The sequence below is a fragment of the Vitis riparia genome, chromosome 10 (genome assembly GCF_004353265.1).
Source record: "Vitis riparia cultivar Riparia Gloire de Montpellier isolate 1030 chromosome 10, EGFV_Vit.rip_1.0, whole genome shotgun sequence".
In the NCBI taxonomy this organism is placed as follows: domain Eukaryota; kingdom Viridiplantae; phylum Streptophyta; class Magnoliopsida; order Vitales; family Vitaceae; genus Vitis; species Vitis riparia.
In genome coordinates, this window is record NC_048440.1 from 16787665 (window position 1) to 16809197 (window position 21533).

General features: G+C 35.2%; 3 protein-coding genes, 1 long non-coding RNA gene and 1 pseudogene across 4 annotated transcripts; 2 read left to right on the top strand and 3 right to left on the bottom strand.

The window, feature by feature from the left end:
* Nucleotides 1-2378: 2378 nt before the first annotated feature.
* Nucleotides 2379-3504, top strand: LOC117923644 (annotated as a pseudogene).
* A 2926-nt stretch (nucleotides 3505-6430) lies between these two features.
* On the bottom strand, nucleotides 6431-8009 carry LOC117923150 (50S ribosomal protein L34, chloroplastic). The gene is made up of 2 exons (XM_034841390.1): nucleotides 7744-8009; nucleotides 6431-7130 (listed from the first exon to the last, which is right to left on the bottom strand). The coding sequence occupies exons 1-2, from the start codon at nucleotides 8007-8009 to the stop codon at nucleotides 6827-6829; spliced, it is 570 nt and encodes a 189-aa protein (XP_034697281.1). The 3' UTR covers nucleotides 6431-6826.
* Nucleotides 8010-12602: 4593 nt separating this feature from the next.
* On the top strand, nucleotides 12603-15766 carry LOC117924255 (protein trichome birefringence-like 38). The gene is made up of 5 exons (XM_034842847.1): nucleotides 12603-13055; nucleotides 13140-13311; nucleotides 14787-14962; nucleotides 15045-15203; nucleotides 15349-15766. The coding sequence occupies exons 1-5, from the start codon at nucleotides 12625-12627 to the stop codon at nucleotides 15644-15646; spliced, it is 1236 nt and encodes a 411-aa protein (XP_034698738.1). The 5' UTR covers nucleotides 12603-12624; the 3' UTR covers nucleotides 15647-15766.
* LOC117924256 lies at nucleotides 14674-16961 on the bottom strand. Its single transcript, XR_004652750.1, has 3 exons — nucleotides 16714-16961; nucleotides 15419-16630; nucleotides 14674-15279 (listed from the first exon to the last, which is right to left on the bottom strand). It is a non-coding gene; the product is annotated as an uncharacterized LOC117924256 (long non-coding RNA).
* A 262-nt stretch (nucleotides 16962-17223) lies between these two features.
* LOC117923824 lies at nucleotides 17224-21193 on the bottom strand. Its single transcript, XM_034842295.1, has 5 exons — nucleotides 20908-21193; nucleotides 20763-20839; nucleotides 19358-19469; nucleotides 18032-18199; nucleotides 17224-17518 (listed from the first exon to the last, which is right to left on the bottom strand). Exons 1-4 carry the CDS (start codon nucleotides 21165-21167, stop codon nucleotides 18070-18072), a joined length of 579 nt encoding a protein of 192 aa, XP_034698186.1. The 5' UTR covers nucleotides 21168-21193; the 3' UTR covers nucleotides 17224-17518; nucleotides 18032-18069.
* Between the last annotated feature and the right edge of the window lie 340 nt (nucleotides 21194-21533).

The window sequence follows — 21533 nt, forward strand, 5'->3', positions numbered from 1 at the left end:
TTATGTATATATAAACTTTTTGTATAAGCCAAAACAGAGCTTCTTTGATAAGTAATATTCTTAACTTTCATACTAAAAGTATTTTTAGTTGTAAGTTTTTTGAATAAAATTAGCTAATAGGACAAATATATATTCATTAATGAAATTACTTATCACCTTTCTTTTCATTTGCAAATCTACTCTAACCAAGCTCTGAAAAATTTCAGTTCAAGTTTAAATATTGTGGTCTATTCAACGATACCATCTTTTGTAAACAAATTTTAGAAGTCATTTTATATCCCATATGGGATAGCTTTTATTTTTCACTTTTAACTAAGGAGTAAAAGTTGAAATCAAAGTCATTAGTTTAAATGATAATATTGATATTGTAAAAATTTTATTGAATATAATTTTCATTTTTATTTTTTTGTATAAGCCAAAACAAAACTTCTTTGAGAAATAATATTCTTAACTTCATATTAAAGTTTTTTTTTTTAGTTATGGGTTTTTTGAATAAAATTAGCTAATAGGACAAAGAAATTTTAAACTTAAAAAAAAAAGAAGAAAAGAAGCTATATATATATATATAGAGAGAGAGAGAGAGAGAGAGAGAGATTAATATGGAAGTTAAGAAAATAGTTATAAAAAATAATTTTTGAAAACCATTTTATGATGTTTTATATAACAAAAATGGAAGTTAAGAAAATAGTTATAAAACATAATTTTTGAAAACCGTTCTCCAATGTGCTCTTAATTTACTTTCTATTTTTTAAAATGTATTTTAAAAATGACTTTTATATATAATACTTTATTTTTAATCATTTTTTATATTTATATAATTATTTTTTTAAAATAGTCATCAAAAAGGTAAAAAAATAAAATAAAAGATATCACATCAAAATACTATGTTCTTTTTATGAACAAAATTTTGTTTTCTAATTTTTGATTGTCAAATGTGTGTAAGTTATGTTTCTTATAAAAGCTTTATGATTTGTATAAGAAGTTCATTCATGTTTAATAAAACTTCTATAGTACGAATATGATCCTTTGAAAATTGTAATTTAGGTTTTGGTTTCAATGTCCTCTCAAAATAAAAAATAGAAAGTTATCCTAAACTAGTATAAGTTAATTAATAAGAATTTTAGTAATTTTAATCTTAATATAAAGTTATTTGTTTGCATGACACTACATATATACTATTTAAAACATACTAATTATAATATTTGAAAATAATTTTCTAATATAGTCAATCAATTTGATAATTCTTTTTGAGAAACAATATTCTTAACTTTCATATTAAAGTATTTTTTAGTTATGGGTTTTTTGAATAAAATTAGCTAATAGGACAAAGAAATTTTAAACTTCAAAAAAAAAAAGAAGCTATATATATATATATAGAGAGAGAGAGAGAGAGAGAGAGAGAGAGAGAGAGAGAGAGAGAGAGAGAGAGAGAGAGAGAGAGAGAGAGAGAGAGAGAGAGAGAGAGAGAGAGATTAATATAGAAGTTAAGACCATTCTTTAATGTTTTGTATAACAAAAATATGTTGAAACTTCAAATGTTCTTAATTTACTTTCTATTTTTTAAAATGTATTTTAAAAATGACTTTTATATATAATACTTTATTTTTAATCATTTTTTATATTTATATAATTATTTTTTAAAAATAGTCATAAAAAAGGTAAAAAAATAAAATAAAAGATATCACATCAAAATACTATGTTCTTTTTATGAACAAAAATTTGTTTTCTAATTTTTATTGTTAAATGTGTATAAGTTATGTTTCAAGCTCTATGATTTGTATAAGAAGTTCATTCATGTTTAATAAAACTTTAATAGTACGAATATGACCCTTTGAAAATTGTAATTTAGGTTTTGGTTTTAATGTCATGTCAAAATAAAAAATAGAAAGTTATCCTGAACGAGTATAAGTTAATTAATAAGAATTTTAGTAATTTTAATCTTAATACAAAGTTATTTGTTTTCATGACACTACATATATAATATTTAAAACATACTAATTATAATAATTAAAAATAATTTTTTAATATAGTTAATCAATTTGATAATTCTTTTAACAAATTTTAGTATATTTTATAAATATAATATGTTGTCAAGTATTCAACTTCAATTAAATAACTTTTTTTTCATCCTCGTATCAATATTTAGTATTTAGTTTCAAAGTTAAATTATTAGCGTGGATTATATTATTGACAAATATTCTTTTGTATTCAAAAGTGGTACAAAATTATTTAAATATAATTAATAATTTACAAAATTTATAATTTATATATATATCAATATTTCTATTGATATCATTATTTAATAAGCATCCATATGCTTGAGCTTGATGATTTTTAAAGAAATTGTTGATAGTAGCCCCGGTCACCTGGGCTGCTGCATGGGGAGTTGGGCTTCTGAAGCCACCTCCCGCCCACTGCATGAAGCTTCCATGTATGAGAGGCATGAGCAATGGATGGCTCGTTACAGTCGCAATTACAAGGATGATGCGGAGGAGGAGAGGCGTTTTAATGTTCAAGGACAATGTGGACTTTATCCAAACTTTCGACACTGCAGGGAATATGCCTAACAAGCTAGGTGTCAATGCACTTGCTGACATGACCCATGAAGAATTCAGAGCCTCTGATAATACATTCAAAATTCCCCCCAACTCTAGGACTTCGATCGGAAACAACATCATTCAGGCACCAGAATGTCACCAGAATTCCATCTACCATGGACTGGAGAAAGAAAAGAACTGTCACCCATATTAAGAATCAACTCCAATGTGGTCAGCCACTGCTAGGCTACTAACTTATGCATCTCATCATTACTTACCTTTTCCTTTACCATCCTTCTCTAACTAGCTTTTGTCACGGGCTTTTGAAAAAATTTACTTATATATATTATGCATATATATATATATATATATAGGAGGTTGCTGGGCATTTTCTGCAGTGGCAGCCATGGAGGGGATTGCCAAGCTCCAAACCAGCAAGTCGATTTCTCTCTCAGAGCAAGAACTCGTAGACTGTGACATTTTTGGCAGTAACATAGGCTGTGAGGGTGGTTGCATGGATGATGCCTTTAAATTCATTATTCAGAACAGAGGCCTTAACGCAGAAGCAAGGTACCTATATAAGGGAGTTGAAGGATATTGCAACAAGAAAAAAGAATCCTCCAGAGCAGCCAGGATCAATGATTATGAAAACATGCCTGAATTCAGCGAGAAGGCACTGCTGAAGGCGGTCGCCCACCAGCCAGTTTCTGTTGCTATTGATGCTGGGGGATCTGCCTTCCAATTTTATGAAATTGGCATCTTCACTTGAGAGTCTGGAAACGATCTGGACTTTGGAGTAACAACAGTTGGGTATGGAAGGAGCGCTGATGGTAAAAAGCATTGGTTAGTCAAGAATTCATGGGGCACTGACTGGGGCAAGAATGGATACACAAGGATGGAAAGAGGTGTTAAAACCACCACAGGCCTCTGTGGCTTTGCTATGCAAGCCTCCTATCCCACCGCTTAACAGTAGCAACGTGGGTGAATCTTCTTTGGTATAGGTATAAAATACGATTTCCTACTCTTTTCTTGGAGTAGATGAGACTGCATTGCAGTCTCAATCTACCTGCAATCTTGAACTCCATTAATGGAACTGCTTGGCTTTTCTTTTCGCCTGCAACGTCACTTCAACAACCACCATGATTTCTTGGTTTGGTAAGTATGATTGTGAGAAAGGAGCCATTTAAGGGCTTCTGAAAGCACTGTCCTAAGTGCTATAACTATAAACTCCAACTAATTTGATCCAAACCAAACGTGAACTCTAGCAAATACTAAAATCTTATCACATTTAATTTATAGCTTAAGCATTTGAACTTGCCCATATTTGTATTTCCACAAGCTTGCAGCAGATGTAGTAACAGATGACATCTGAAGCAATGGATGAGAGGCGTGCCTCCAAATAACAAGGTGGGCACTGTTAAAAACTTACCAATCAACCAATTTCAGTCTAACAGCAGTAGCCTAGAATAATAATCTTCCACTAACTCAACTTGTGTAACTCACCTGAACCATGCTGTTATTACATGTGGACAAGCTCTAGGTCTTGGATAATCTAGAATTCATGAGGTGAGAGATGGGCTGATGTTAGCTACATGAGGACTCAAAAAGATGATGCCAAGGAAGGCTTCATGGTAGAAAACAAAGGCCTGTGCAGTGCTACTCCTGTAATGGCACCTGCAACACCAAGAAAGCACCTTTCTGTGCAACTTACGTCTATGAAGATGTACCTGCCAACACTAACGGAGGCTGTTATGCTGGCTAACTAGCCTCATTTGCAATTTGTACCAGTGGGCATGTATTCCAGTTCTACATGGGTGGGAGCGGCATCTTCACCAAGGACTATCACACTAAATGGATGCAATGTAAATGCAACAGGGTGTTGAATGATTGACTAGAAGAAACAGGTATGGGCTTCAAGAGGCTAGAATCAAAATGTATATGAATCCCTAAATTGCTCATATACACTATAAAATTTTCATTCCTAAACGACCTACTTTTCACATACCTGATGTACCTGCCAATAAATCTCAGAAGCGGATGGAGGTTTGTTTTATTCGGGTGTTCATGTGTGCTTGACCACTTGATCATTTGGCACAAAAAGGAAAAGACTTACACAACTCAGACAAGATAAATGAACAGCGAAAACCAATAATAATAATAAAAAATTCACCTGAAATATAGGTTAAAAATTAATTGTTAAAGCCATTGACTAGAAATATAACTGAAAAAAAAATCACCTGAAATATAGGTTAAAAATGAATTGTTCAAGCCATTGACTAGAAATATAACTGAAAAGGTACCGCATGTAAGTTTGCATGGACCACATGTAAATTTGCATTCCATGGGGAAAAGGGTGATCAAGCATGCCACTAACACAAAGAAGCTAGAAATTGGGTGCCAAGCCCATTGAAGTAGTGTAACCTCACCCATCTAGGGTTTTCCGATATTGAGTAGGCAACAAGAAAATGACTAGAAACATGAAACATAGTTATTTTTGGCAAAAAAGATATAATTACTACAAAAAGGGGAAAGACAAGAAATAAAATTCAAATTTCGACCAAATACTTGAAGTGAAGAGATTTCCATGTTGTGCTATGTTGTTATGTTGTAATGTTTCTGATTCAGTAAAATTTTGAAATGCCTTATCATTCTGGAAAAAAAAAATTGTCATAGTTAATTTAATGTTGATAATCTTGCAGAATACCATTATGTTATGTCAAAAAGAAGACAAAGAAGAAGAAGAAGAAAACAAACACCAAACTCAGCAGTTGATTATTTCCTTTCTTTCATGTTTGTATCTTTTGATATAAGAACTTCCATTACAAGGGGTTTACTAGGTACAAATTTGTATCTGATGTTTTAATATTACTAACTATTAAATTGCTCAAAAATGAATAAGTAATAACAAATTAGTAAATAACAATGTAATATGCACCCTATGCATTAGTTGCAAGATATAAACCAGGAACTGACCAAGACACCTGGTCCAATGACTGTGAATTAGCCTTCCTTTCCCGGTCCCCCAAGTGTTCAACCACTATGTTAAGTAGGTTTTTTCTTTCTTGTTGTTTTCAAACAAAAATGCAGTAGTTTAAGTCTCTTGAACAGGCTATGCTATCTCTTAAAAGCAAACACACAGGCAAGACACAATATCCATAATTAGAGGTTTAGGCATGGCCAAATTTCTAACATGGGAATAGGTCCTGCAAAGCAGTATCATACCAACAATCAAACCACCTTTTTTCTTGCATCAACAGGACAACGACTGGAATAGCATATAATTCCAAAAGAACTTCTAGATCCACAGGGAAGCTTTCACATGGTGTATATGTGGATTTACATAATTCACAGGAAGAAAAAAGACTTGGAAATTCCACCTCCATGTAACAATGGGCATTCATTGGGAAATCAAATTTAGAGCTTAGGAATAGCATATATTCACATGAACTCCACCAGTCCAGCGGAATTGTTTGATCACATGCTACATTACAGGAGTAATTACAGCAGCATGTCAAGAGAGAGTCGGAGGTGGAGACATGGCATGGAGACAAAGTGAGAGCGGTTAGAGGAGGCCATTACTTTTCAGTAGGGCAGAGAAATTAGTCAATTACAAAAAGAAAATATCTCAAGGGGCTACAGTAACAAGGAACTTCCTAAAGAGAAACCAAGAGGGACCAAATCTTACAAGTCTTGGCTTAACAGAGAGTAGTAAGTATACACAAACTAATACCCTCAATATCTAATAATCTGATAATATTTTAAAAGAACCCATTTAGTTCCATGATTCAAATGTTAACATTCTTCTAATATTATGAATTGACATGTTTTTAGAATAATTCCATATTACACTGTATATAAAAATTAGTATTGTATAGGCGTACAACACAGTTACACATATCAAGTATCCATTGATAAATAACCAAACTATTAGTTTGTAAGCCACTTACAAGAAAAAAAAGGCTCACTAGAGCTAGCAACTTCTTCACCTGGTCCAGTGGGAAACCCTAAGTGAAACTAGAAGCAATAAAGCTTACCCCTAAAATAAGGGGAAAAAAAAGAAAGAAAATAAAACTACCAGCAACAATCACATAGAAATAGAATAGTAGAAGATAACCAAGACAGAGAATGATGCAGCAAAAAAAATATTTCTCAAATGAAACAATAGACGGGGCACTGTTTGTTAGGCATAAGCCTGAAACTTGATCAAACTACTCATGAACCAACCAGTAGAAGTTACATCATTGAATTGCCACATTTACCTACAGAAATTTGTCCAAAAAGGTGACTGGTTAGGCACGTTTTCCACTGCTGGGGTTGGATTTTGTGCAGAGGACCTTCCTTCCCTTGGCACGTCGACGCTTCAATACTGCTCTTCCACTGGTGGTTCTCATTCGCCTGCGGAAGCCATGCGTCCGGGCCAGAGATTTTCGAGATCTATTTCTCTTAGTTTGACAAAGAGCAGCCTTCCCAGCTCTCACCACCAGGCCATGGCCTCTCTCTTTTCTTACCCCAACGCTAGAGTTCAAGTCCAACCCCAAAGATAAACCTGCAATTTGTGAGTTGAATTTGAGAGCAAGCCCTTCCCACAGATGGCTAAGCAATGACAAGGGCAACAGACAAGTCTAAAATTCTAGTATTAGTACAAAGTTTAACAAGGGTTCAAGTCCTTTCACACCACTATTGACTATAGAGGTAGATTTTTCTCCCTATGAAATGGATTCTAAATAACAAAATGTGCCCAAGCAATTGGATGTTAAATGCCCATCCAAATCCCTTGAAATGTCAATTTCAAAAATGAAAACTAGCCACTTTCCATCATACTCAGAAAAAAAAAAAAAAGAAGTGGAATTGTTTTCAAGAAAGCACCCATAGTCTTTTGCTGCAAAAGCAACGATAATTTTTTATTCCTGAACCTACATTCCCAAATGCCAATTGCCACAAATCTGAAAATATTTTCAAGCACACAACCTGAACTTCGAGTAGGAAAATAACACCCCAACCTTTTAGTAATCTACGAAATTCAACAACAGATTAAAAATAAATCAATTAATAAAGAAACAGATTCATTTCAGCCCAAATCACCTAAAATCACCGACATATGAGTTTGAACATGGTACCAAAAGAAAGAACCAAAACAATCAAACAAACATGATCAGGCAGCAATTAGGAACTTCATGAATGACAAAAGAGGAGAAAAATGGATTACCAGAAAAAGAGGAAGGAAAAGAGAGAGAAACAGTGGGAGTGAAGGAGCAGTGAAGCAGGGCAGGAAGTTGGGTTGTTCCTCATATTCAGGGATGCAAGGCTTCTTCTTTTGGAGCCTGCGAGTAAGCTCAGAGATGCTGATGGAACTGCTCTACTTGAACAGACCCATGATACCGAAATGGAACCCATTATCACTTGATTCTTCTTCTCTCTACCCCCTATCCTACCTCTGTTATCCTCCTCAAAACACCAATCCACTCCTTTCATGTCGTCGCCTTATCCAGTGTCCGTACAGCCTTGTTCCCCATCCTCAAACGGGCCATCTTGAACTTGGCCCAAAGGCAAAGCCCAATCTAAGGACGACACCCAAAATCAACCTGAGGCCCAAACCAATTCTTACGTCGTATGGGCCCAACCTTGGGATTCAGTTTTGGGCCAATCAGACCTCAACCAGACGAGTCCCCTTCTCTGGACCCCTATTTCTCAAGATAAAAGTTGACCAGACAGAAAGGCAGAGGAAACGGATTCCACACTAACTAATTTAAAATATAAGCATCAAAGAAACTAAAGGAAAGGCTGACTATATTGAAAGCAAATTTTGTATCTTTCAATGGACATCACTTACTATAATAAACAAAAGTTCGCCAAATGGAATCATTTTGTGCTAGACACAAAAGCATTTTCAAAAAGACAAAGAAGAAATTAATTATTAAAAAAAAAAAGAAAAAAAAAGGAGAACCTAGTCCATTCTCCAATCTTCTATTAATTATCGGTTATTAATTAGGGTTTGGATGTAAACGTGAATGGCACCTAGTACATGGAGGTTGTAACTTGTTTTTGAGGTAGGGATTTTTGTAGTTGTTACAAATCTATTGCTATTTTTAAGAGAATATTAATGTATTGAAATAATATTAATTGAACTCGTTGTCTTGACTATTAGGTGTTTGTGTTGAAATCTAAGTCATTGGATAATGATATAAATAAATGAAATCAAAGTATAAAAATATAATATAAATAATTGAGACTCGGGTGCAGAACCATGGGACCCGTACATGTCAAATATAAAACTATGGTATTCATAAACATTCACATGTCACCACCAATTCAATATTGTTGTAGCACCCCAACTTTTATTTGCATATTTGACATATGCCTTTTTCTATTTAAACCAATGGCTAGATAGAGAATTCCATGAACGCTAACAGTCATGCAAATTTCATAATAAAGCATAATCATGGATGGAGGAGTTGCTTAGAATGTGGATAAGACTTAGGATAATGATTGATTGCCATTCAATGTAACCTAACTCACAGACAACCCATTACTAATAAAAAAAGCTCTATTAATTTATCATTTGTTGGATGTTCAAGAAAAGATAGATGCTCCAACTAATTATAATAATCTATTCTCACCAAAGTAACCATAACTAAGAATATTGAAGGGATGGGGGTGGCTTAAATGTCAAAATCATTCATCTCCAATTTAGTTAAAAGCCCACATGTTACTGTGTGGACATTATGGCACCATCATATATACCAGTGGGGTATAGATGGGGTATGAGGAGTGAGGACATGGTGCCAAAGCCATACAACATTATGGGGTATTTTGAATAATATCAATTAGGAGATAAGGCATGAAAGTTCAAGAAGGATACTACAATCTGTCCAGTGTTATCTTACTTCTGCTTCATATTAACCCTCATTTTCCTAAGATATATTGTCAATGATTTACACATAAATTTTGTATGTTATGAAATTAAAGAATAAGAAAATATAAACAAATTTATATTAATAAAAAATGTGAGAAAAAAAATGAATAAAATTGGTTGCTTTATATTTGAAACTTGCAGTGTACTTATGTTTCTTCTATTTTCTCTCAATTTTTTTTACCATAATGTGGATGTGGAGTTGAAACCTGCTTCTCAAGGATTGGAACCCATTATTAAGCATTATCATTAATATTCAATGCATGCCTTGAAGTAGAAGTCCATGAAAAATGAAGTGAAAATAATGCCTAATAAGAGGGTAGTTAGTTATATGATTGTCATGATGTGGACAAAATACAGACACAGAATCCCACTGTGTAGATCATGCTTATGCGATAAGCAACTTTTGATTTGTAATAAAGGCATGGGAGTGGGGCTCCAGGCCTCCAACCCAGCCAAGTTGGCTTTGGATGAGCACGGTTTGACTCACACAACTCTCAAGATTCTCCAGCGCGCTCCAAAATCCAAGCTATTATGTTTGTAATTTGTCCCACTCCTCCACTACTTGGATCTGTTTATGTTTGGCAGCCCACTTTTCTGAGTACGCAGCCCTTAGTACATCATTCAATCACCCAAGTTGTGATTATAATCATCACCTCAATCTTTTATTTGACAGTCGAATGAGTAAAATCAAGCACACTCCTATTACTCCGCCACCATCCAATGATTTTTTTTGTTTTTTCAAAATTCTCGCACCACAACACAATTGGATTTTTTTTTTTTTTTAATTTCCTTTGAATCCGGAATTAATGTTGAACATGGTGTCAAGAAGTTGACAAAATTCTAATATTAAAACAGTGGAAATGGAGGCGTAGAGGACTTAAAAACAGAAAAGAAGAGTTGCCAATTTCCAATTCCTCATACAGCTAAGCGCCTGCAGTGCAATTCTAGGTGTCAGAGACTGAAATTATTAGGACTTGGCTTGGAATTATGGACACAAATTTTATTAAGGTGGAGGTCCACGAGCTGTGATATCATAGTCCATTTATATTAAAAATCTATGAAGATGAGCTGTTTTCTAGTTTGGGATGAAGAGTCCCAGGAATTCCAAAATCCATCTCACAATCATGGTTTTTCTCATTTTCAACTTTCCCGAAAAGAAAATAATTTTCTGTGCTTCCAACCAACCTCCACTTCCCACTTTCCACCCATAGCGAGTGAGTGGTTTTTCCCTGCTGTTTTTCGAATACGGGATGATGGTGTGGGCACCAGCCACTTCACCATTGCCTCATATGTCATCACCACCATCATCATTTTTGTTTCATTGCCACGGTGCCACTTCATTAGAAATAAATAATGGCGTTTGATTTGGATTTTTTTTTTTCTTTAACGGTTTACCAACCAGAAAGATGGAACCAAGTATGGAGTGGGGCCCAATGGGCCTGGTGGGCTTTGATGGAATGTCATAGGCCCAAGTCCAAGGGTGTTGCTATATATAGTAGAATAAATTATTAGGAGAATCATGAATATCCAGATGAGCCCTTGAGTGATTGATTGGTGGGATGAGAGTGACTCAAAATTTATGAACTACTGTTATATCCAAAAACTAAGGTAAAGTCAACAAGTAAGACATTGAATTTCCTTTTGAATTCAGTCTTCAAAATTTTGGATCTTGCAAATGAAATTATAAATTGAAATATTATAATGATTGTGTAATATTTAAGTAATTGAACTAAAAGATGGTAAACTTCTGTCAAAAGTCAATCTTATATTTTAAAATTTACAAATCATTGGGAACTTGTTTGCTTATCCCATACCTTAAGGCCCCTATGGAAAAAAAAAAAAATTAATATAGTAAAGAATGTGTAAACAATTTTCCATATAAATCTAATTAGACCCGAAGAAATCGGTTTTAGTCATTAAATTATCAAAACTCTAATCATGAATTAATTTATGACTTTTAACCATCGAATAAAGGAAAAAGTTTGCAACGCTATATATGTACATCCGTATGATAGGTAAGGCATCTAGAACTATTAGTTGGTTCCTCTCCCATTCAATACTATTTGAATCTCTTTAGGTTGAGCAACTAGGTTGAACAATCAATCTTGAATTTATAGGTGTAGGAGATTCATTCGGGTCTCAGCTAGCTACCATGCATATCTTTTTCCGATTAGACATCTATTCCAACAAGGAGCAAAAGGTGGTTGGAATGAAAGGGTTGATAAAAGTGGAGGGTTGATAAAAGTGGGTATATAACATTCGGACAATTGGATGACAATTAAAATCCCACAATTTTGAAAGTTTATGTGACATTGAAACCTTGACAATTTCCTTGATTAGGAAGAATATTAAACAATTTTTACCACCATAGTTTTCAAACATTTTCCTTGAAACAAATTTTAAAGAGCTCACAACATTGGTTTACAAGTTACCATGAACTTTTTATCTCCTAGGTATCAAGCTTTGATACCTTGTTAAGAATGAAAGAGAAACAAAAGAAAGACATATTTTGAATGTTGAAAATTCTTTGGAGAACTAATTGATCCAAAACTATATGAAATGAGTGTTTTTAAATGACTACGATTATACTAACTAGCTAATTAACAGGACTAATAGTGAGCTGACATGTGATAACTACATTCTAACAAATCTAACAGATCATAGCAGGTAGACACTAATCAATAACAATCTATTAACTTAACTAAACTTCCTAACACCCCTCAATTAAAACCAACGTTTAAAACACCATAATTTCTCCACTCTTCCATTAAATAAAAGTAGGATTCAATCAAAACTTCAAACAAAAAGCAGTATCTTTTCCATAGCTGTAGCCCCATTCTGAAGAAAAGCAGAACCCAACTAAAATTTCAAATGAAATGACTAAGAAAGGGAAAGGTCGACGATGGGAAGGCAGGCAAAAGCGTAATTTTAGAGACGTCTTAAACCATTCAGCATCTAAAATGATACTGATGTCAACGGATGGTCCCGGGAAATGATTAAGTCGTCGGGTAGTGCTTACATTAGATATTAATTGTATGCTTGGCAATGTGACCTCCAAATTACAGGAAATTGAAATATTGGTACCTATATGCCATGGAAACTTGATAAGAAACGACACCTTACCACCCCACTTCGCATCCATCCAAGATTTCCCAACTCACGTCAGAAATTAAAATGAAAGTTTGTGCACCCAAACCATGTGAACCCCAACCCCATACTCTCTCTCTCTCTTTCTCTCCCTCTCCCTCTCTGTACTTCTATATAAGCTCCAAAATCAGGCAGCAACTTTTCCACAGAAACATTGAGATGGGTGTGAGCACTGTAAGGTGCCATCTCGTTGTTCAAAGCCTCCTGTTTCTGATTCTGCTGCTGCAACAGGCAAGGGCGGATCACCAAGTGTATAACGTGAGCGGGTTGAGGAGTAGAAAGCAAGTGAGCAGCTGTAACTTGTTTCAAGGGAAATGGGTGTTTGATGCCTCCTATCCATTCTACGATGCTTCCAACTGTCCCTTCATAGATCCTCAGTTTGATTGCCAAAAGTACGGCAGACCCGATAAGCAGTATCTTAAATACAGCTGGAAACCAGATTCTTGCGACTTGCCCAGGTACTCTCTCTCACCTCAAACTCAAAAACTCTTTGTAGAAATATTCCAAAATGACCGACATATGAGTCTTCTTTGCGGGTGTAGGTTTGATGGGTTGGATTTCTTAAGGAGATGGAGGGGGAAGAGGATAATGTTTGTGGGGGACTCGCTGAGTCTGAACCAGTGGGAATCGCTGGTCTGTATGATTCACCAGTCGGCGCCAAACGCCAAGACCAGCTTCGTCAAGAAAGATGGACTAGCTACTGTGACATTTGATGTGAGTTCAGACGTTTTTATCCTTGGTCCTCTCCTTTTATTTTTATGTTGGAAAATCAAACCATTTGGCTTCTTCTCCTCTCACGGTCTCACCTCACACTGCATGCTGCATCTGCTTGTCTGTCTCTTTCCGTTTCCTTTTAATTAATTAATAACGCTTTTGGGCGGGCAACTCTTTTTCCAACCCTTCTTTTTCTGCTTCCAATATTTCCTCTACGTCTGGGGGTGTGTGTTTCCTGTTTGCTTTCCAAAACAAGAAAAATGTTTTCTATGCAATTATTTCTCGAAAGTGTGTTTCAAAGAAGTAACGCCCCTGTATAAAAATTTTAACACCAATTTTCAAGAAATGAGTAGATTTTTTAATTGATCATAGGATGGTAGAAGGTTCCTTTTTGCCAGTGGTAGGGAAGTCTTTTATTTTCTTTGAAAGCAGCTAACGATGGCATATAAATAAATAAATAAATAATTAATTAAAATCGTCCATTTCTCTTTTCACTTTTAATTTTGGTATCATACCGTGTCTGGAAAAAGCGGAGCCCATGTCCTGTAAGCATCATTGGAAGGAGTTCAAAAAATTAATGGCATACCCAGACATTCCTTTCTCCTTTTAATACTCTTCCATCCTTGGGAGCACTCCTCTTCTGGATTCAAGATTGAAGAGGGGTTTGTATGGTATATCTTCAACCATATAAAAAAAAAAAAAAAAAAATTCAATCAAAGACTTTTAGCTCCAGAGGTGCCTGATCCACACCTCCTCCTTTTTAAAAATAAAAATTTATTCATGGCCTATGGGTATTTTTAATGGGTACATATAGATTTGGCATATACGCCGATCAGAGAGTGAGAAAGATGGTGGTGTATTTGCAGAGCTGCCACAGTGCCACGTACATATGAAGGCCATGACTCAGTCATGGCCTGTCAACACGGCAACACCTAACCCAACTCCCTACTTTCTTTTACATGTATGTTTAGGCCTTTTCTGGGGTTGATTTTATACGGGGATGGGGCTCTGAAACAATTTATGAACCGATGACTGGTTTGTAATTTATTTGGTGGTCAAGTTGCAACAAACACAATTATTGGTTTGATTCATCACGTGAATACTTTAAGACTAAGATTCCGCACTTCTCAAAATATGATTGATTCATGTCACATGAACATGACCACCCCCCCTGCACATCATCCTCTCCGCTTATTTATTTTCAAATCTTACCATTCCAAAACTAGAGTAATTTTTCAATAATTATAATAACTAAAAGCATGCTCCCAGATGATTCTGAAGAAAATAAAAGAGCACTCAAGTCTTCTCACCCGTGAGTCCGTGACCACCGACAACAGGAAAAAAGAGACATATCGACCAGAATTACATGAAATTGACAGGAAAATTTCATAGTATTTTATTGTTTTACTTCATTTCACATGCTTCCAAACAGAGCTTAATGGGTTAGGGAATATGTATGGGCAATGGGCGTGCAGGGGTATGCTGTATCGGTGAGTCTGTACCGTACTCCCTACCTAGTAGACATAGTGAGGGAATCGGTTGGGCGCGTACTGAAACTGGACTCCATCCAAGCAGGGTATACATGGAAACAGATGGACATGCTGATCTTCAACACGTGGCACTGGTGGACCCACAAAGGCAATTCTCAGGGGTACGGTACCATCCATCTTCTTCCTTCTGCTCTTTCTCTTCAACAATTAGGAAATTAATTTGAGTGTTTGATGGAAGAGCAGATGGGATTATATGAGCGAAGGAACCAAATTGTATAAAGATATGGACCGCCTCACTGCATTTTATAAAGGGTTGAGCACATGGGCCTCTTGGGTTGACCTTAATATTGATCCTTCCAAAACCAAAGTTTTCTTCCAGGGGATTTCTCCCACCCATTATATGTAAGCTTCCTCCCTACTACATACATTCTACATCGGAATCTTTCCAGCTTGCAACTGTATTTACACTAAATTATTTCTGCAAAATGTCAATGATAGCAAAACAAGAAGCAATCAGCTAACAATGTGAGTTCTTCTATGAAACCAGGGGCAAGGAATGGAATTCGCAATCAAAGAACTGTTATGGAGAGCTAGAACCACTATCAGGGCCTACTTACCCAGCGGGTGCACCTGCAGCAGCTGCTATTGTAAACCAAGTGTTGAGTAAGATTAGAAAACCAGTCTATCTGCTCGATATTACAACACTCTCACAATTGAGAAAAGACGCTCATCCATCCGCTTATGGCGAAGATCGTACGGGCATGGACTGCAGTCACTGGTGCCTTCCTGGATTGCCTGATACTTGGAATCAGCTCCTATATGCAGCTCTTGTCATGGGAACATGAAGGGGTACTTCAAGTCTTATGTTTGCTCACGTAAATGGACAACAAAGGGGGAAAAGAATCAATTGTAATTTATTTAATTTTTCAAGTGCAATAATAATAAGTGTTATCAAGTGACATAAATACAGAGGCCCCAATGAGGATGGTCTAGGACTTCTTTGTGACAGTTCAAATACAGGTAAACACAGCATTCAGGACACCAGCAAAAAAGCAACTTATTGCATAAATTGAAGCAGCAAGTGTTAAATGACAACAGCGACATACAGAGCTTAAATTGAAGCAACTTTTCGGCCACATATAAATGTTATCAGCAGGTTATCAATCTTCTTTCGTGTAACAAAACAGGGATCTAGTTAAAACTTATGAAGTGGTAACGCTAATTCAATCAGGATGACTTGAAACAACACCAAGGTTTTGTTTGATTTGAGTCTTGAAGCAACTTGCTTTTAGACTATAAGACATTTTATAAGTGTTTGTTTTTTTAATAGCAACTTGTTTTGATTTAATGGCATACAGATCCTAAATAAAACAAACATGTCATCAAGACTTAAGCATTCAACTCTATTAACACTCGGGTTGAATTAAGATCTATTCAGATTTAAGACAAAAATAAACATCACCTAAGTTGCACGTTTCTTTATACAACTAGCCTCATGTGTATTCACACTAACAGATGCAAGTTATCATTTGTCAAGAGAGGAAAACAAAGAGCTTCCTGCTGGCACTGACAAGGACTTTGCCTTATCTTACTTTTTGTGTATGCCAATATTTTCACAAGATCACTTCATAAGAATTAACCTCTAAAGTCAATGTTTTCAGCTTTATTCCCACCAGTTGTAGCCGCAGTTTGATCAGCAAGATAGATAAAGTTGGTGGGTTTCATCTTGGAATACATGTACAGACACCAGGCAGAGTTGCATTACCTGTAAAGATCAAAACTATCACTCCCAAGCCCTTCTTTCACAAGCAGATCCATGTAGTAATGTTCTGGACTCACCCAATCAGAATTGTTAGTCTCACTTGCATACTTTGTGTAAAATAATAGAGCTTATAGAGCATAAGTTTCAAACCACTTGAGAAGATGTGACATAACAGCAACTTCTATATGCTCCCAGGTTTAATTTTGATCATATGCTTCTTTGGATGTTACCATTGAAATAAACCCTTCTGTTTTCTCATTTTGCTGAGCTACCTGTTAAGGCCATACTTGGAATCTTAAGTGTCAGCAAACCATATACTCAACTAATTATGGAAAGGTCTCTCCATTAAATTGGAATCATGAATTAGACACCAGTGGATGAGTATATTCCCTAAAGGAAGCAAATATTGAACACTATTTTTATAAAGATATAAAAAAATTAAATATACATACACACACACACACACACACACACACACACACACATATATATATATATATATATATCTGCATAATTAACAACTCATTCATCACCGTAAGTAATAAAAACTAATAATTAAAAAGAATTAGCTCTTACAAAAACCTAAAGTGCCTTTATTTTGTTTTTTTAAACTAGAAACTTATTTAGATGTACAGAAGACACGATAGCCTCATCTTACAATTTTTATAAAACATAATTGTATTGAAGAATTTCCATCATGTCCAAATGAAAATCAATGGTGGGAAGTTGCAAAAGGGGAATATCCTTGATGAGAAAATAACACATCCAAAAATCCATCCATAATTTGGAAATAGTAGCATTCAGCACCAATTGGAGAAATAGATCTGCATTTGGCACCAAGGAAACAAAGACAAAATGAATTCAAAAGTACAAATAAATCCTCTTGTTTCTTCTCATGGCTCCAATGCTCCACTAACTCATCTCTGCTACCAGTTTAGCTAGCTCTGATGCCAGTCTGGGAAAAAAATTAAAAGAAAATAAAAAGATCCATATTAAAACAGAAGTTTTTGCCTTTTGCTTGTGAAACTTGAACGGGAAACTCAGGATGAACAATTGAAGCATAACAGAAGAATTACAAAGCAATACAGAAATAAATGTCATTGGCATGATGGACTAGAATAGATTATTTAATTCAACAGCATATAAAAATGAATGAATTCAGATCAAAGAAAGCATGCAGAAGAATATTGTGATGGGAAACCTCATTGTTAGCCGTGCATGTCTCAATTGGTACCTTTTATCAGCAGAACCAATTAATAAAGGAGAATGTCATTCAATTTTAACTATGATTAACCAAGATGATTATTAGAGGTCAAAATTGCAATGAAAGTAAAGGGAAAGAAAATAGTATGTTGGAACTATGACAAAGTAATTATATGCTAAGTTGCCTAACTATTCCTACTTGAAAGAATAAATAGTGGTTTCTTGTGTATTATATCAAAATGGGTAAAACTGAGTAAAATCAAACCTCACAAAACTCTTGAGAGGTAAGAGAGGAACCAGAAGCTAATAACCAACATAAACTGCGGCATTAACTATGTAACAGTCATCATTCTTATCTCCCATTTCTTCCACCTGTACACCACTTGAGCATATAAGTCCACCATCTACAACTTCAAAGTTTATAATCTTCCCACTGCAATCAATCACACAATTCTCAGTAAGTAGCGCTCACGAGAATTTCATATACTGAATCTAAAAGGGATGGTGAAATAAATCATCACAGAAATTACACTGCAGATAAATCCTACAATTAGAAAAAAAATTTTCTTAGTACTTAGAGAAGATGCAGAACAAGTGATGAAAGATTTCTAGACTGGTGTAGGTATGGATAACAGAAGTGCAGGCCTAAACAAGACCAAGAGAATATCAAGATCTATAACCTCAACTAAGCACATCCCTTAGCAAATTAACATGTCTACAACTAAATGCATCTAGCTATATATTGTTCCCAAAGGTGGTGGCACAATATTACTTAAGCCTGCTATGAGAGTCTAACTTGAATCTCTACTTATGGGAAAAAAGTATTGAATCACTTAACCGCGGAAGCACTGTTGTAGAACTTTTACTGATTTGCTTCTGCCTTTTAACCAGGAGCTGAGAGGAAAGTAACAGGGGGTTCAAGACCATCTAAAAGGTCAACAGAATTATCTTAAAAAACATAATTTTCTCTGGACCTCACTCTTTGCATTCAGTAAACATATTTCAGATCACCATCAGGTGGTTCCTAGCCATTAGTTGGCTTCTGCCATATAATAATGATCTAAAATATGTTTAATCAACCCATAACTGCTCCCAATATGCTTCTCTCTCACTTTATTCAGTGGCTAAGCAGTGATTGGTTGTTAGTAGCTGGACAAGGGTATGCTCCCATTTTAGCTTGAGCTTTATGATCAATGTTCTTGTTCTTCCATCCACATTTTCCGCTTCCTTTTTAATGCAATTTCTTTTTCTACAGACAACAAAACCAGGATGAAGTTTAGAACCCAGGTCATTTGGTACAAATGCAACTTCACAAGCTGGCATCCTCATGTTTGCATATGTTGGCCACTTTGTCACATATCACCATGCAGATGTATTGTATTTAAAAATTCTGGATGCTTCTTAAACTGAAAACACCTTTTTTTTTTGTATGAAACTAACAACCCACCAAGACCTTAATCTGAATGCCCCTAAACTGGAATTGCCACAACCAAAGACAACGCAAAGAGTTCAAATTATGTTTTCTTTTATTCCCTTAGTATAGCATAGAAAAGACTACAATCAAAATTCATGCATCCAAAGGAATACTCACTATGGGAAGACAGACTTGACCCTCTCAATATCCAGGGAATGTTGGAGAGAACGAGGGACTCCCAACTTGATCTGGAGTTTCATTTGATCAAATGTAACACCAGGTATAGATCCTGCACCAAACTCATTTTATAACAAAAAAAAAAAATCACACCAGATTAAATCTCAACAAACCAATACTGTCCACATAAAATGTTGAAAAATCCTACATCCACCAACAAAAATCATGTGTCTGTTATGTTTAGCTCATAGGAAGAATTTTAACTTGGGTACAACTTTGTTTCCTTACATTTAATTATGTCAGTGTCCCAGTCTGTTTAACTAACAAAACGTGGAATTTTGGCTTAAACCAACCCTCTAACCAGACAAAATATAGGTTTTGGGCATGTTTTGAAACTATTATTCAAACTGACCCTCTTTTATTTTTTTCTTTAAATTAGTTGGAAAACGCATTTTGAAAATGTAGCTTCTATAGAAATTAAAAACCACAATTTCAAAATGTAGTTTCAGAATGTGTACTAAGACTGCAATTTTAAAATGCAGTATCTAAATTTGTACTAAAACCATACTTTCAAAATATGATTTCAAACAAATTTTTTTTTTAAATATATTTATAACAATAAAAGATAAAGTGGAAGTAAGGGGTCATTTTGAACAAATGTTTCAAAAATGCCCCCAAAAGCATCACTTTGAACCCAAGAGTTTGGGTTCAAAATAACCCAATTTGGGGCCTATTTTGAAACATTTGTTCAAAATGACCCCTTTTCTCTCTCATGTTTCATCTTTTATTTTTATGTTTTAAATTTGTTTGAAACTGCAATTTGAAGTTGCTTCTAATTTCTATAAAAGCCACATTTTCAAGAAGCGGTTTCAAACTATTTCTTTCTTTCTTTCTTTTTTTTTTTTAAGAAAAAAAGAGTTAGTTTGAATAATAATGTCAAAATATGCCAAAAACCTATATTTTGTTTGAATAAAGGGCAATTTCCAAAATTCTGAACCCAAACTCCAAAACTTGGCTAGGAAACTTCTTGAGTTAAAAAAAAGGGCCATTCATGGGAAGCTCCAACTAGCCAGACTGAATGAACCACATTTTCTGGGTTGTTTTTATCTCATTGTTTCTTCATTTATTTACCACAATGCTACCCAGAAAAGGAGTTGACCTTGAAACCTGTGCTTGAAACATTATCATTCAACACACTTAAATACTAATTTAGCGTTCCTAAAGAGTTGAGAGGCTTTGGGGTTGAGAAATAAGCATATAATGCCCCCACTTTTGGGAATTCAGTGTGATCCCATGAATAAAATGTTGGATAACAAAGATTCGACAATGATAAGCACTTGCATTCAAATTTCCTCATAATAAATACCCAAACGAACAAGAACACTGAAACCAAAAAATCAAATACCTCTCCGGAAAGCAGGAATAGAATTGGAGGAGATAGCATCCCTACAAGCCCGCATAGCTGCAGCAGTAACATCTTGCCTGCATGCAATTAATTCATCATTTCAGGGGTTCGATACAAAAATAAGTCTGAGTAAAGAAAAACACACCCATGTTGATCGTAGCCGACACCCATTTCTACAAACAACAGCTTCATCGATTGGGCGGAGCCACTTTCGATGCTGGCAGTGCCTCCACTTTGCTCAGCTTCCATGGCGGTTACAGCTCTGATGGGAAACGAAATTCGATGCGACTGGAAAGAAGAACGATTCTGGAAATGGAGCAGTGGGTTTGGACACGGACGATTTCCGAATTTTTGGTCAGCGGAAGCGAGAAACGGAGGATTTGGGAATAAGCAGTTTGATGTCATTTCCTTTTTTGCTTTTTCCTAATTTCTTTATTCCACTTCGTAAAATAACACTTGACTCTTTTGGGCTTATGGAAATTAGTGGATCTGCAAATGGAAGGGTTGAGCCCAACCCAATCTAAATTCATTAAAATACATGTTTGGCGTTTTGCTTTTACTAACCCAACCTCAATCCAAATTATAAGAGTTTAGCTTAGAACTGTTTGAATCTCGGGCTAAAAATTTCTAGTTGGATTTGAGGAGTGGATCATTACAAATTAACCAATGGAAGGATCATTTAACTTAGAGTGGATAATATCTAAAAAAAAAACAGCTGCAATGTAGGACATTACTAGTAACTTGCTGTAGTAGTTGGGCAAAATGTATAAG

Coding starts and splice junctions, on each gene's coding strand:
- LOC117923150 (XM_034841390.1), bottom strand. CDS start 8,009: ATGAAAGGAGTGGATTGGTGTTTTGAGGAGGATAACAGAGGTAGGATA. Junction 7,131..7,743: donor TTTTCCTTCCTCTTTTTCTG/GTAATCCATTTT, acceptor GTCATTGCTTAG/CCATCTGTGGGAAGGGCTTG.
- LOC117924255 (XM_034842847.1), top strand. CDS start 12,625: ATGAAAGTTTGTGCACCCAAACCATGTGAACCCCAACCCCATACTCTC. Junction 13,312..14,786: donor TAGCTACTGTGACATTTGAT/GTGAGTTCAGAC, acceptor ATGGGCGTGCAG/GGGTATGCTGTATCGGTGAG. Junction 14,963..15,044: donor CACAAAGGCAATTCTCAGGG/GTACGGTACCAT, acceptor ATGGAAGAGCAG/ATGGGATTATATGAGCGAAG.
- LOC117923824 (XM_034842295.1), bottom strand. CDS start 21,167: ATGACATCAAACTGCTTATTCCCAAATCCTCCGTTTCTCGCTTCCGCT. Junction 19,470..20,762: donor TATTCCTGCTTTCCGGAGAG/GTATTTGATTTT, acceptor AGTTTGGTGCAG/GATCTATACCTGGTGTTACA. Junction 18,200..19,357: donor GTCAAGTCTGTCTTCCCATA/GTGAGTATTCCT, acceptor GATTGATTGCAG/TGGGAAGATTATAAACTTTG.